Genomic DNA, 12,451 nt, shown 5'->3' with positions numbered 1-12,451 from the left:
CCCTCATGTAGCTCGCCTGCCAGCAGGGGCTGAGGCAACGTGAGTGTACTGGGCTCAGTTAGTGCTGGGGCCGTGGCCCTGGAGTCATCAGGCTTGGGCCACATTCGAACTCTGCCATCTGCTAGTTTGTGGTAGGAGTCAAGTCATGGAACCTCCCAAGCTTGTTTCCTCATCTGTAAAATGGGACCAACGCCCACTTTATGGAGTTGCTGTGAGGGGGAAAAAGACACATTTGATGTACAGCCCCAGTAGAGAGTCCTATACATGTGGTCACTAAATATTTCTTTTGTGTGCTTTTCTCCCCGTTGGAGAGCAGAGGAGAGCAGAGAAATCAGCAAGTTTCAGGCCTGGCAGGATAGGAGATACAGGGGAATTGAAGCTACTGTGGACCAAATTCCCCACGGGGTCCACTCAGATGTTAAATGAAGGCATGTGGTCACTGATGGGAAAGGAGAAGGCAGAGCAGTATGGGAAGCAGGTCCATCCACTGGACAGATATTTACAGGGCACCCATTCTATGCTAGGCCCCATTCCAGGCCCTAGGGATACAGTGGTGAATAAGCTGCTGTAACTTGGAACAGTGCTCTCTTGGAACTTATCTTCTCCTTGGGGAAATAGATGATAAACAAGTGCACAAGTAAATAAACAAGATGCTAGCAGACAGTGATAAGCAGTATGTCAGAAATGAAACAGGGTCATCCAAGAAAGCTCCTATGAGGAGGGTCTGCAGAAGAGATGGTGAGCAGAGGTGTTGTCCAGAACAGCCTCTCAGCCTTGGGCAGGACTTGTTGCTGGGCTCTGAGGATGACTTGGGGCCTTGACAGGTGCTTACCGCCTACCTGGACTATATGGAGGAGCTGGGAATGCTGCTGGGCGGACGGCCAGCCTCCACACGGGAGCAGATGCGGCAGGTGCTGGAGCTGGAGACAGAACTGGCCAACATCACAGTGCCCCAGGACCAGCGGCGGGACGAGGAGAAGATCTATCACAAGATGAGCATCGGGGAGCTGCAGGTGGGGCAGGCGGAGAATAGAGACAGTGGGAGGGGCCAGCCCTGGCACAGACCGTCCAGCTTCCCTTCATGCCATCTTCCTGAGGCAGCCAATCCTTTCCTCATTTCCATGCTGTTCTGAGCTTTTCAGCTGCACTGTTGCTATGCTGGAAACAAAGTGTCCATTTTAGGCCACCTCTCACTGGGCCATCCCTTGGTTCCTTTCATGTGCCTGGGGATGCATAGAGGGATTATGCTAGAAATCTATAACAACTTGTACAAGATGTCCACAAAACAATCAGAAGAGATACGGAAGCACCTCCTGGAGCACCCTTACTGTGCCAGGCATTGACCCTTTAGTTGTTGGATTATGGAGAAGTTGAGTAAGGGGAGTTCTAGGGGAGAGGCCAGGTATATAGGGACCCTAGGTGGTGTCAGTGTAGTGGTATCTTATCAACTGTTTTGAAAATATTTGAATATCTGTGCCCCAGCTGAATATCACACACAATGGTTTTCCTTGTATAAGTGATTGGGCTCCCAGGTTGTAGAGCACTCCGGCCTGGAAAAGGGTTTATTGCAGGAAGGGGCCACTAAGCAGCTGATAGCCGTTGCCATGGCAATAGGAAGGGCTCCCAGGCTCCAGCATCTCAATGGAGGAGGGGTCTGCTGGAAGGCACACAGGCAGGCAGGGAGATTTGAGATGTTTTTGTTTGTAGGCCCTGGCGCCCTTGATAGACTGGCTGGAGTTCCTGTCTTTCTTGCTATCACCGCTGGAGCTGGGTGATTCTGAGCCTGTGGTGGTGTATGGGACGGATTATTTGCAGCAGGTCTCAGAGCTCATCAACCGCACGGAACCAAGGTCAGGGGGAGCCTAACCTGTGGGGGGTGGGCCTCAGGGTTCTGTGCAGGTCCCAGGCAGGGACCAGGCCTCGGGGACTGGCACAGCCAGACACAGAGCAGCATTTGACAAGACCCTGGACCTTCCAAACACCAAACCGAATATCTGTGGGCTGTTCCCCTAGGCCAGGGCTTCAGGGGCCCACTTGTGATCTCCAGTCCCACACCTTGCTCCAACCTGACTTCCACAGGCAGGTGTGTGGTTCCAGGGTGAGAGAGAGGGATTCTGGGACAGGTCCCACATATGCCTCTTGGGACTCCTGCTGCCTGCACATTGGTGGAGGTGGTTTGGGGTGGAAATGGTACCCCATGCCCTTGCCTTATGTTCTGGTCTGGATGCCAGTGTCCTGAACAATTACCTGATCTGGAACCTGGTGCAGAAGACAACCTCGAGCCTGGACCGCCGCTTTGAATCTGCACAAGAGAAGTTGCTGGAGACCCTCTATGGCACCAAGAAGGTGGGCTTTCTGATTCTGCCCCCATCTTCTGATCCAGTCTAGCTAATGCTTCACACCTACTCTGTGTCAGGACCATTTGCCTCTGGGCTTAGTATGGAGCCCAGGATTAGGAGTCAAGCTGACTTGGGTTCCAATCCCAACTTCTCCATCTTTTAGCCTATGGGACCCTGGGCATGTCCCCCAGCCTCTTTGACTCTCTTTTCCTGGTCTGTAAAACAGGAATATCTTGCAGGGTTGTCATAAGGACTAACTGAGTTAACATAAGTGAAGCATCTACCCAGTGCATGGTATGTATAGGTACTCAGCTTTGATGGTGATGGTGAAGAAGAAGATGAATAAATGCAGTTCTTAGTTTTAAGATGCCCTGTTAAGTGGGGGAAGTGGACGTGTAAACAAACATATTGTATTTTGGGGTGATAAGTGCTCATATTGAGTGAAAGACCTTCTTTGTGCTATAGGACAGAGGTGAGGACAGCACATTCTACCTGGGGGGATGAGGGGCTTTAGGAAAGGCTTCTCTGAAGAGGTGACATTTGAAGAATGAGTTCACCAAGAATGCAAGGGAGAAAGGCACTCCAGGCAGAAGGAACAGGATGTGCAAATTCCCAGAGGCCAGAATTCCCATCCTCCTCAGAGCATGGTGGGTTTGCTTGTGTTCTGGTATGAGCTTGAGAACAGGGCAACTGACAGGCTGAGGGTGGTAAGGTGGGCCTGGGGCAGTCCATGAAGGGATCTGAATGCTGGGTTAAGAAGTCGGGCCTTGATTTTTTTTCAGGGATGGGGAACCAAGGGATGGTTTTAAACAGAGGAGTAAGCCAGTTAGATTTATGTATTAGGTCATCCTTCTGGCAGCTAAATGGAAGATGGAGGGGAATGGCAGGGGAGGGGGATGAGAATGGAGTCAGAGTGTCTAGTTAGGAGGCCACTGCAGTCTTCAGGCAAGAGATGACAGTGTTGTAGGGCAGGGAAGTGGCAATGGAGTGGACGGGAGATGATTAAGAAGTAGTTAGTAGAAACTGGTCATAGATTGAATGTGGGGTAGGAGATGGAAGAAGCTGGTGACTCCCAGGTTTCTGGCATGGGGGACTGTCTGGATATAAGACTGAGAAGTGGAGCTGAGCAAATAGCTGGACCTCAGTGGGCCTCTTAGAAACTACAGAGGAGGAGAGGGCTGAGAATAGAGTGGGCGGCACACAAGTTCCTCCTGAGGTTTCACTGCTGGGGTTGACATACTTTGTGATATTGCCCTTCATTTTCCCTGGAGTCTGAGGGAGAAATGGCACCCCAAATCCAGGCCTCCATGGTCCAGAGCTGAGAAGGCCTGGCCCCAGAGACAGAGAAAGGCCCTCAGACTGGAGGACAGAGCTCTCTCTGGGAGGCCTGGCTCTTTGTCCCTTACAGTCCTGCACGCCAAGGTGGCAGACCTGCATTTCCAATACGGATGACGCCCTTGGCTTCGCTTTGGGCTCCCTCTTCGTGAAGGCCACGTTTGACCGGCAAAGCAAGGAAATTGTGAGTCTTCAAGATCCTTCCAACACTACCCCATGTTTTAGTTAAAATTCACTGTTCATATTTGTGTGTACATATGGGGGGAAAAAAAACTGGAAAGAAATTCATCGACAAATTAACAATGATTACTTTGGGTGGTGGGATTATGAGGGATTCTTTTTGTCCTTTAAAGTTTTCTATATTTTCCAGATTTTCTGCAATGAGTTTGTGTTACCTATATAATTAGAAAAATAATATTTATTTATTAGGAGATGATAATGAATGTGCTTAAAGTATTAGCTACAAGGATGTTTATGGCAGTATTGTTTATAATAGGGGAAAATGAAACAGCTTAAATGTCCAATCATAGAGGATTGGAAAAATAAATTATGGTTAAGATGGATTATGAGGCAGCCTTAAAACCGATGATTGTTAAATGAAAAAAAAGTAGGTTGCAAAATAAATATATGTTGCACAACATAATTCCATATTCTGTATGTATATCCAGGCAGGGAAAGACACTAGAAATAGGAAATCAAAATGTTAAAAGGAGTTATCTCTGAGTGATGGGATTATAAGTGGTCTATTTTCTTTTCAACTCTTCTCAATTTTCCAAATTTTCTGCTATTAATGCCTTCCTTTCATAATCAGATAAAAATCTGCGCTATACTAAATTATAATTTAGTAAATGAATTCAGTTAACTTATTGTCAACTAAAATTTTGATTAATTAGAAAAAATCCAACCAGAATCCCAGTACCTTCACAAATCATGTTTCCTTCTCATCCTCCTCAGATGCTCAGCCTTATTTCAGGAGTCTGGGCACTCCCACACGCTCCCCTGCAAGGACAGGGATGGGGCACTAGGGTGGACGGGGAGAAAGGATGCATTAATACGAGTGGGAGGCCGACTTGTGCCTCCTCCCTCCCAGGCAGAGGGGATGATCAGCGAGATCCGGACCTCCTTTGAGGATGCCCTGGGACAGCTGGTTTGGATGGATGAGAAGACCCGCCAAGCAGCCAAGGAGAAAGTAAGCCGTGGCCAGGGTTGGGGCGCCATCTTGAGGTGGGCATGGCAGGATTTTTTGGGAGCCTGGGGAGGGAAACCCTTCATCTGGTCTTTTCAGGCAGAAGCCATCTATGACATGATTGGTTTCCCAGACTTTATCCTGGAGCCCAAAGAGCTGGATGATGTTTATGATGGGGTGAGTACCTCTGCTCACCAGGACTGAACTTCAGCGACACCCCTGGGGGGGCACTATTCTCTGGGCTCTGTAATCGGGGCTCAAGCCCTGGGAGGGGAGGAGGTGCTTGTTGGTTCCTTGGAGGCAAGTGTAGGCAACTGACATTGCTCAAGTGCTGGCTCTGTGCCAGGCTGCAGACCAGACAGCAGTAGAATGCAGTGTTAACAGGCAGGGATTTGCAATCAAACCTGAGTAAATCCTGTTTCTACCCCTACCTAACTGTGTAACCTTGGACATATAGCCTCTCTGGGGCTATATGGGGGTCCTATTAGTACCTACCTCATAGGGTTGTTGTGAGAATAAAAGGAGGCAATGTGTAAAAAAATAAAGCACCTGCAACATAAGTGTTCTTTAAATGTTGGCAATTATTATATACTAGGTATTTTACTCCCATTTTACAGTTGAGGAAACTGAGGCTCAGAGAGGTGCTAATTAGTAGCCAAACTGGGACTATTATCCTCTCCAACATGTTCTCTTGTTTGCTTCCTACCTTCTGCCATTCCCATAGTATGAAGTCTCTGAAGATTCCTTCTTCCAGAATATGTTGAATTTGTACAACTTCTCTGCTAAAGTGATGGCTGACCAGCTCCGCAAGCCTCCCAGCCGGGACCAGTGAGTGTGGGGGCCACAGACACTTGGGGCAGCAGGAGAGGTGGGGGAGATTTCCAGGGCTGGGGGATGGGAATGGCAAGACTGATCCCAAACCAGAGGCACATGGTCTTTGCAAGAGGTAGGTCAGGGCTGCTGGGCTGGGAGGAGCATCAGGAGAGTCAGGAGCCTCAGCCTCTCCCTCTCCCTCCCCTAGGTGGAGCATGACCCCCCAGACAGTGAATGCCTACTACCTTCCAACCAAGAATGAAATTGTCTTCCCTGCCGGCATCCTGCAGGCCCCCTTCTACGCCCGCAACCACCCCAAGTGTGTCTGAGGCAGGAGGGGCTGGGTGCTGGGGCCTGGGCCTGCGGGTGAGCTGGGAGCAGAGCTGGAGGTGGGATCTAGAAGTCCCCTCACCATGTCCTCACTCAGTATTCCTCACCTACCAGGGCCCTGAACTTTGGTGGCATCGGTGTGGTGATGGGCCACGAGTTGACACATGCCTTTGATGACCAAGGTAGAGGCTCATGGAGTTGTCCCCTCTAGCCAAGAATTCCCAGTGGCTCCCGCAGGGCCTTGGGATGTTGGGAGCAGGCCCCAGGGACTCTGGAGTCTGTGGACTAGGGCTGATGGGGGCGCTTCTGCCCCCAAGGGTTGAGCTCTGGTCTCCGTGGGGTGCAAAGGTTAGTTCTCCTCAGGGCGCGAGTATGACAAGGAAGGGAACCTGCGGCCGTGGTGGCAGAATGAGTCACTAGCAGCCTTCCGGAATCACACGGCCTGCATGGAGGAGCAGTACAGCCAGTACCAAGTCAATGGCGAGAAGCTCAACGGCCGCCAGACACTGGGCGAGAACATCGCCGACAATGGGGGGCTAAAGGCTGCCTACAACGTGAGTGGCCCAGCTAGCTGTCTGGTGGCTAAGACCCACCCGCCCTGGGGAGGAAGGGTGCTGGGTGGAGGTGGTGGGCAGGCCCGGACGGACTTGCTGCCCCTGTGCCCGACCCCAGGCTTACAAAGCGTGGCTGAGAAAGCATGGGGAGGAGCAGCGGCTGCCAGCTGTGGGGCTCACCAACCACCAGCTCTTCTTTGTGGGATTCGCCCAGGTATTGCTCTCCTGGGAGGCCCGGGGTCTGCCCCTCTCCCACTCCCCCCTGGGCATGTCATTAGAAGTCTTGGGGCATGTAGGAAATGGACTGGGCGATGGGGCCAAAGATGGGATTTGGAAGGTGGTCTGGGAAGGCCTCATGCCCCGAGCCTCTTGGCTGGGGCCCACAAAAGCATGTGAGGAGGCCTGAGGAGGGAGAACTCTTCAGGAGGATTTTGCAGATCTCAGAGGGCAGGGCTGCCCTGCTTGAGGGGCAAAGGGTGGGGAGCAGGATTGTTCCTCATGATGTTCCTGTGAGGTGGCTGTGGAGGAGGAGACTAAAGCTCGGAGACAAAGTGGCTCGTCCAGGGCTACCCAGGAATAAAGTAAGTGGCAAAGTGTGACTCAGGCAGGGTCTCCTTTAGGTACTTTGCCCTACAACAGGCAGCCTCTGAGGGCTGGGCTTCTTCCCCTCAGATGTGTCTATCCTGGGCAACTCCCTTCCAGGGCAGCTTTGAAAGGCCTTCAGGGAATTCGGGAGGGAGGGTGCATTCCCGTCCCTTGGTGCTAATAGCAAGGGGTTGGGGCTGAGATGCTGGCTGAGCCCCTCCTGTGTCCCTGAGGCTTCCTGAGCTGAGGGGCTGGAGCAGTGGTGGTTTGTGTCCCTGGGATGGATCTACTGCAGCCAAGTCTGCGGCCCTGCCCACACTAGACACCATATGTCCCCATGTCTGTCCTGGCCTGCAGGTGTGGTGCTCGGTCCGTACACCCGAGAGCTCTCACGAGGGGCTGGTGACTGATCCCCACAGCCCTGCCCGCTTCCGTGTGCTGGGCACTCTCTCCAACTCCCGTGACTTCCTGCGGCACTTCGGCTGCCCTGTCGGCTCCCCTATGAACCCAGGGCAGCTGTGTGAGGTGTGGTAGACCTGGGTCGGGGGAGAAATGGCTGGCTGTTGCCAGGGTCTGGGACAGCTGGCCCAGCAAGGCTGTTTGCTCTGGGGTTTGGAGAAGTCAAATGCCAGCTGGGCTGGGTCCAGCCCCTCCACACCACAGGTGACATGAGTCCCAGTCCCTCCTCAACCACCACATTGTGCCTCTGCTTTGGGGGTGCCCTTGCCTCCAGCAGAGCCCCCACCATTCACTGTGACATCCTTCCATGTTCACCCTGCCTGGAGGAGGCCTGGGTGGGGGGGACCAGCTCCCACAGGAAGGAGTCCACCTCCTCTGGTTCCAAGCTCATTCAGCTTGGTGGCCATGGGGCCTGCTGTGCCTGCCACACTCTGATCATTAAGGGCCTGGATGGTGTGCCTCCCATGCTTCTCCCCGAGGCTCGTTCAGTGCTCACTTGGGAGTGAACTCGGCTCCTTTGAGCCCCAGCCTCAGGGGCTGCCCCACCCCCACCCCCATGTTCCTCATACTGCTGCTCCCAACACTGCTGCTAACCCTCACTGACAGACCACCTGTGCTCAGCTCTTAGTGGAAGCCTGAGGGCCTTTCCAAGCCTTCCTGCTGCCTCTTGGTTTCCCTGGGCAGAGGGGAAGTGTGTATGTGTAGGGGATGCTAATTCCTGTGTCCTGGGGTGCAAGTCTTAGGGGGTGACTCATCCTCCCTGGACTAAGCAGGAAAGCAGAGCAGGGAGAGGGAAGGACAGAGTTTATTTTTACAGGGAAGAGGGTAGGGAGGGAGTGGTCTTGGCCCTGTAGGACCCTGTGCCAATAAACAGACACACATCAGTCAGCCTGTCTCCTCCTTCAATCCTATTTTCATTTATTCATTTAATCATTCCACCAATATTTATTGAGCACCTACTGTATGCCAACACTCTTCTAGACACTCATTTACTCACTCACTAGACACAGGGGACTGAAATTTGAAGCTCTAAGAGGACCGGATAGAGGAATGGAATGAAGTTGAAGTCTGGCTGGGCGGAGTACATCCTCTGCTTAGTGGTGGCTATGTCCCCATCGCCAGCTGTTCTACAGCTTGAAGGATTTGCCACTGCTCTCCACTGGTGCATGCAGCCGGGCCTAACCCTGAGTTTGGGTAACTACTGGGCCAGGGTTGGCTTGGAAGATGGGTGGCCTTACCCTTGAGTGGAGGGAAGCCCTGGCCAAGGTAGCACGCCACTCCCTGGAGCTCAGAGCACGGGCCTCTGCTGTGGCTGAAAAGACATGCATTTCCGCATGGCCTCAAAGGCTCGGCGCTCCTGAGAGTCACTCATCCCACCCACACACACTCATGGAGGCCTACCAAGTGCCAGGCATGGAGACTGAAGAAATGGCTGCCGCCCTCCAGAGTGAGAGAGGGAAAAGGAGCTTTTACTGAATGCCTCTTATGTTCCAGTCACCTCTGTTAGGTGGCTCATTTCTTTATTCATTCATTTATTAATTTATATATTCATAGATTTTTTTTTTAAGTGTATCGATTACTAACAATGTGCCAGGCACTGGTGATGCCAAGATGAGTAAGATAGTTCCTTCCCTCAGGTGACTCTTCTTCTATTGGCACTGTCACCTTCAGGAGCTCATCTAATCTTCAGAGCAACATACTTCTTAAGTGCACTGGTTTCCATTTTACAGGTCTAACCCTAACCGCTTCACTGCAGCCAAAGAGACCTGGATTGAAATTGAAGCTCTGATAGCTCTCTGAGCTTCAGCCAGCTCCCTAACCTCCATGAGCCTCAGTTTATTGTAAAATGAGAACCAGAGGATGAGAAACAGTCCAGTCTCAATTCTCTTGAAAACTCAGTGTTCCCCAAGGTGTAAGTTGTGTGTGTGGGGGGGTGGTTGTTAAGTTTGGAGGGTAAGAGTGAAGCTTTGGCAGTGACTGCTTCTGGGGTCCCAGGTCCCTGGGGGATGGCACCAGCATGTGTCCCACAGTCTGGATCCTGTCCCAGCACCAGACTGTTCCCGTAAAGAGCTGTATGTGGGCCCCTGTCAAGTTACTGGGAAGTGCTGGCTGCTCACCAAGGGAAGGAAACAGCTGGCTACTCAGAGAGGAGCAAAGTGGCCATGGGAGCTCTAAGACCAAGGGAAAGTGTGGCTTGAGCTTCTGAGAGCATGACTCCAGGAGGGACAGCAAGGTGTACTGGGAAGAGGAGGGCTATCACATGTGGAAACCTGATTCTGGCTCCACTCTGCCACCCCTAGCTATGTGACACTAGGCATGGCTCAGCCCCTCTTCAGGTCTTATTATCCTTAGCAGTCTGTAAAATAAGTGGATTGGATGAGATGATCTCTGAGGACCAGATCAGCTTTAATGTTTTAAGAAGAAAATTCATGCGCTTAGGAAATTCCAGAACCCAAAGAAATATTAAGAAATGATTTGTGAAGTTTGGGTGTTGCACAGAGGATGAAATTTATAATGTCAGAGAGCATAACGACTGAGGAGAGAGGCTTGGCAGCATTAAGCCTTGCCCTTCCCTTGACACCTGATTTCAGAGACCAGCTTAGGATGCTAACCAGCTGGCCATTGTGGCATTAAAACTCCATATTTGCAAAAAGGTCAAAGTGTCTAATAATAATAATGATAAGGATAATGATGATGATAATAATAATAATAATTAGCAGCTCTCATTTACCAAGTCCCTCTTTGCTTAAGCCTTTGCTGAGCACTTTAAAAACATCATCTCATTAAATTCCTACAGCAACTTAAAAGGATGTTCTATCATTGTCTCTATTTTACAAGTGGAGAAACTAAGGAAAAAGATTACATAACTTCCAATTTTAACTTTAAGACAGATTGTATTAAAGTCAGGTTTGGAACTCACATCCTCCGATTTGGAACTCAGATGCTCTTAAGCACCACCATTTAGTCTTCTAGAGCTTAGACTCAAGATAGACATCTGTCTTCTGGGCTTTATCACGCTTCCAAGTGAGACCATTACCAGCAGGTGCATTTCTATGCCACCCAGCTCCCCTGGGCCAGGCACATGTGACAACCAGGCAGCTGCAGAAAGCCCAAGCACATGTTGAGTTGAAATTAAGCCAGGTAGCACTTGTTTGTTGAGCACTCTGCAGGTGCTTGGTTCCAGAGGCAAGGCAAGGTGAACATCAGGTGACAGATGCAACCTTTACCCTTAGCAGCCCTGCCAAGCTGATGAATATGCATCTGTGATATGCTCTGGTGTGTTCAGGCAGAAGGGGAAACAAAAGATGGTGCTCCTGGGTGGACACTTGAGAGCAGTTATTGGTAAGATGCTGGGCCATACCCTACACTGTCCCATTGGGAAGTTTGACTAATTCCCATGCACAATAAGGCAACATATGCCAAACAATATGATTTCACAATTGGAAGCACTCTGGAAATGTCAAGTTGGAGAGAATCATCCATAAAATAAGTTCAGTTTTAGTAGACCTATCATGACTCACAAATGGAGACTCCTAGTAGTTTCCCAATGCACAGCTCTGGGCTCCAAAGAGATCCCCCAGTGGGCTATTATTATACACAAAGATGACCTGAAGATGAATGCAAAGCCATTCATTCATTCTTTCAACAAATATTTGTCAAGGCCTACCAGAAACCAAGCATTAGTTTGGGTGCTAGGGGCACAAAGATGAATAAGACACAGTTCCTGTCATCCAAGAGCTCAGAGTCTAGGGAGGGAGAGGTAGGTACCAAGCATGGTAGGAGCACAGGGAAGAAATGAATAACTTGAAGGGCAGAACAGGAAAGGCTTCCTAGACAGATGATATTGAGCTTGGAGTGCAAAGGATGGGGGAATTTCCTAGCTGAAACAGTGAAGGGCATTCCATACAGAAGGAATAGCAATGTGAAAAGGCTGATCAGCTTGAAGGGGCAGGGCCTGTTCAGAAATGGTGAAATGTTTAGGATAATCAGAGGGGGGTAGGTGAAAGGGGCATAATGAAAGGTGAGAGTCTGGAGAAGGAAAGTTGTAGCAGCGGGTATGAAATAGAGGGGATTGTAACATCTGCTGTCGGTCCTGGGTATTAACAGTAAGAAGGGCCACAGTACAATCTGACTATGAAAAATATCACACGAAGAATGTAGCAACCCAGTGGAAATAGTACAATGCTGTGTCCTGCCAGGAGCACTTCTGGTGTTATGTAAGTGATGCTTTGGGTTGAATGCTTCTCAGATGAGTAGAGCCATCCATAAGATATCAGACTCTATAGCACAGGCTATGAGTTTGGGGGCAGCATGGCTGGCTTGTGGATGCAACTTGAAGGAGGGTGGTAGGAAGGGACAGGTAATGGGCTGCCCCCTGATTGGAGAGCAATTTGGCCACAAGGCTGGGAGTTTGGCCAAATGGTAGAAAGGACTGCTTCTGGGAGGGCAATTTGACTGAAATAAAGGTTGAGGCAGGACATCAGTGTTATCGCGGCCTTGAAAATAACTGCCAGACATTTGCATTTGGCTAGAGAGGCTTGGGGCTTGAGTGCTTGTAGGTGGGGAACAGGGGACAATAATGTTCACCTCAGCCCTGCAGATCTGAGGTAGTTGGAAAATGACAATGGCCTCCTCTCCAGTTGCCAGGCACCTCGCTAGGCACTTTATATACACTGTCTTATTTTGTTCTCATAAAAACTTACAAGGGAGATACTTTATTACCCACATTTCACAGAGGAAGAAACCAAGCTGAGAGAGCTTAGGAAGCTTGCCCAAGTATTACAGCTGGTGAAGGGCAGAATTTGGTTTTGAACACCAGGTCTGTTGCTCTCTAAAGCTTATGTTTTCCC

General features: G+C 50.4%; 1 protein-coding gene across 6 annotated transcripts in view; it reads left to right on the top strand.

Moving 5' to 3' along the window:
• Positions 1-12,451, top strand: part of ECE2 (endothelin converting enzyme 2) — a 35,532-nt gene that overhangs the window by 22,412 nt on the left and 669 nt on the right. For 3 of the 6 annotated variants that reach the window (XM_004424639.3, XM_004424642.2, XM_004424641.2), the window contains 12 exons: positions 825-1,013; positions 1,708-1,850; positions 2,232-2,346; positions 3,748-3,858; positions 4,765-4,863; positions 4,960-5,037; positions 5,585-5,688; positions 5,882-5,992; positions 6,118-6,185; positions 6,367-6,557; positions 6,676-6,771; positions 7,500-10,891. In XM_004424639.3, coding sequence (XP_004424696.1) covers positions 825-1,013; positions 1,708-1,850; positions 2,232-2,346; positions 3,748-3,858; positions 4,765-4,863; positions 4,960-5,037; positions 5,585-5,688; positions 5,882-5,992; positions 6,118-6,185; positions 6,367-6,557; positions 6,676-6,771; positions 7,500-7,676 — 1,482 coding nt within the window. In that variant the 3' untranslated portion in view covers positions 7,677-10,891. Of the gene's footprint in view, positions 1-824; positions 1,014-1,707; positions 1,851-2,231; positions 2,347-3,747; positions 3,859-4,764; positions 4,864-4,959; positions 5,038-5,584; positions 5,689-5,881; positions 5,993-6,117; positions 6,186-6,366; positions 6,558-6,675; positions 7,158-7,499; positions 10,892-12,451 lie in introns of those variants that run through there. The other 3 variants (XM_014783138.2, XM_014783136.2, XM_087439919.1) reach the window with 2 other exon arrangements.

This window comes from Ceratotherium simum, chromosome 15 (genome assembly GCF_057802395.1).
Source record: "Ceratotherium simum simum isolate JZ-2026a chromosome 15, ASM5780239v1, whole genome shotgun sequence".
Lineage (NCBI taxonomy): Eukaryota > Metazoa > Chordata > Mammalia > Perissodactyla > Rhinocerotidae > Ceratotherium > Ceratotherium simum.
This window is presented reverse-complemented; position numbering and strand designations above follow the sequence as displayed.